The following is a 711-nucleotide window of genomic DNA, read 5'->3' as shown; positions in this document are numbered from 1 at the left end:
CATCAAAAAGATTGTTTGTCCAGGCTTCTATCACAAGATATTCGAGATCACGGTATTTAATTTCGAGGATATTTCTCAAAATAACCAATTCGATCTCAGTCAGTTCGAAAAAAACGCTCGTGTACAATGAAATGTACTCCATAGAGCGGTCATAGTACCTTAAAAAGACAAGCCAATAGATGATGGAAAATTCGATCTCCCGATCATGGCCTTCAATGTTGAAATGATCATCTTTACACGTGGCCTTGACAAAAGTAAAGTTGTAAGAATTTCCCGGTGGTGACAGGGGTACCGGAATAATAATGTGGAAAGACTTTTCAATCGACACAAACAAAAATGGCAAGTTTGAGGAGGCAAAAAAATTTCCCTCAATGCTAGCAGGAGAATGAATCTTGAATTTCTCACCCTTGATAACAGCAAAATACTCTTCACTTGCCTCTTTCATGGCGTAAAAGTGCTTTGCCGGACCATTGTAGCTATTGAAGAAATAAAAGGATTGCACTTCATTTTCTAGCGCAAAAATGTACGAGTCCAATGCAAAGTTAAAAAGCACCCCACGAGTTAAAAACGCATCAAGTAGAGATTGCGATTTCGAAGAAAAAGAGCAGAATGAGCCGATTAGAAAATAGCAGGGAAGTGGAATCGATAAATTTCCAATGAATGTGGATGAGTTTTTCAACCCCAACGTATTCCCATCACAAACCTCTCCAA

The 711-nt window shown here is 38.7% G+C and overlaps 1 protein-coding gene across 1 annotated transcript; it reads right to left on the bottom strand.

Annotated features, from left to right (window-relative positions):
• DI09_472p10 (uncharacterized protein) lies at positions 1 to 711 on the bottom strand (the record flags this gene model as incomplete). The annotated part of the gene is made up of 1 exon (XM_013382052.1): positions 1 to 711. A coding segment is annotated over one exon (711 nt), but the record flags the coding sequence as incomplete, so codon positions are not given.

This window comes from Mitosporidium daphniae (assembly GCF_000760515.2).
Source record: "Mitosporidium daphniae strain UGP3 chromosome Unknown contig-468, whole genome shotgun sequence".
Classification (NCBI taxonomy): Eukaryota; Fungi; Microsporidia; genus Mitosporidium; species Mitosporidium daphniae.
The sequence above is the reverse complement of the archived record's forward strand: the minus strand, read 5'-3'. Positions and strand labels throughout refer to the sequence as shown.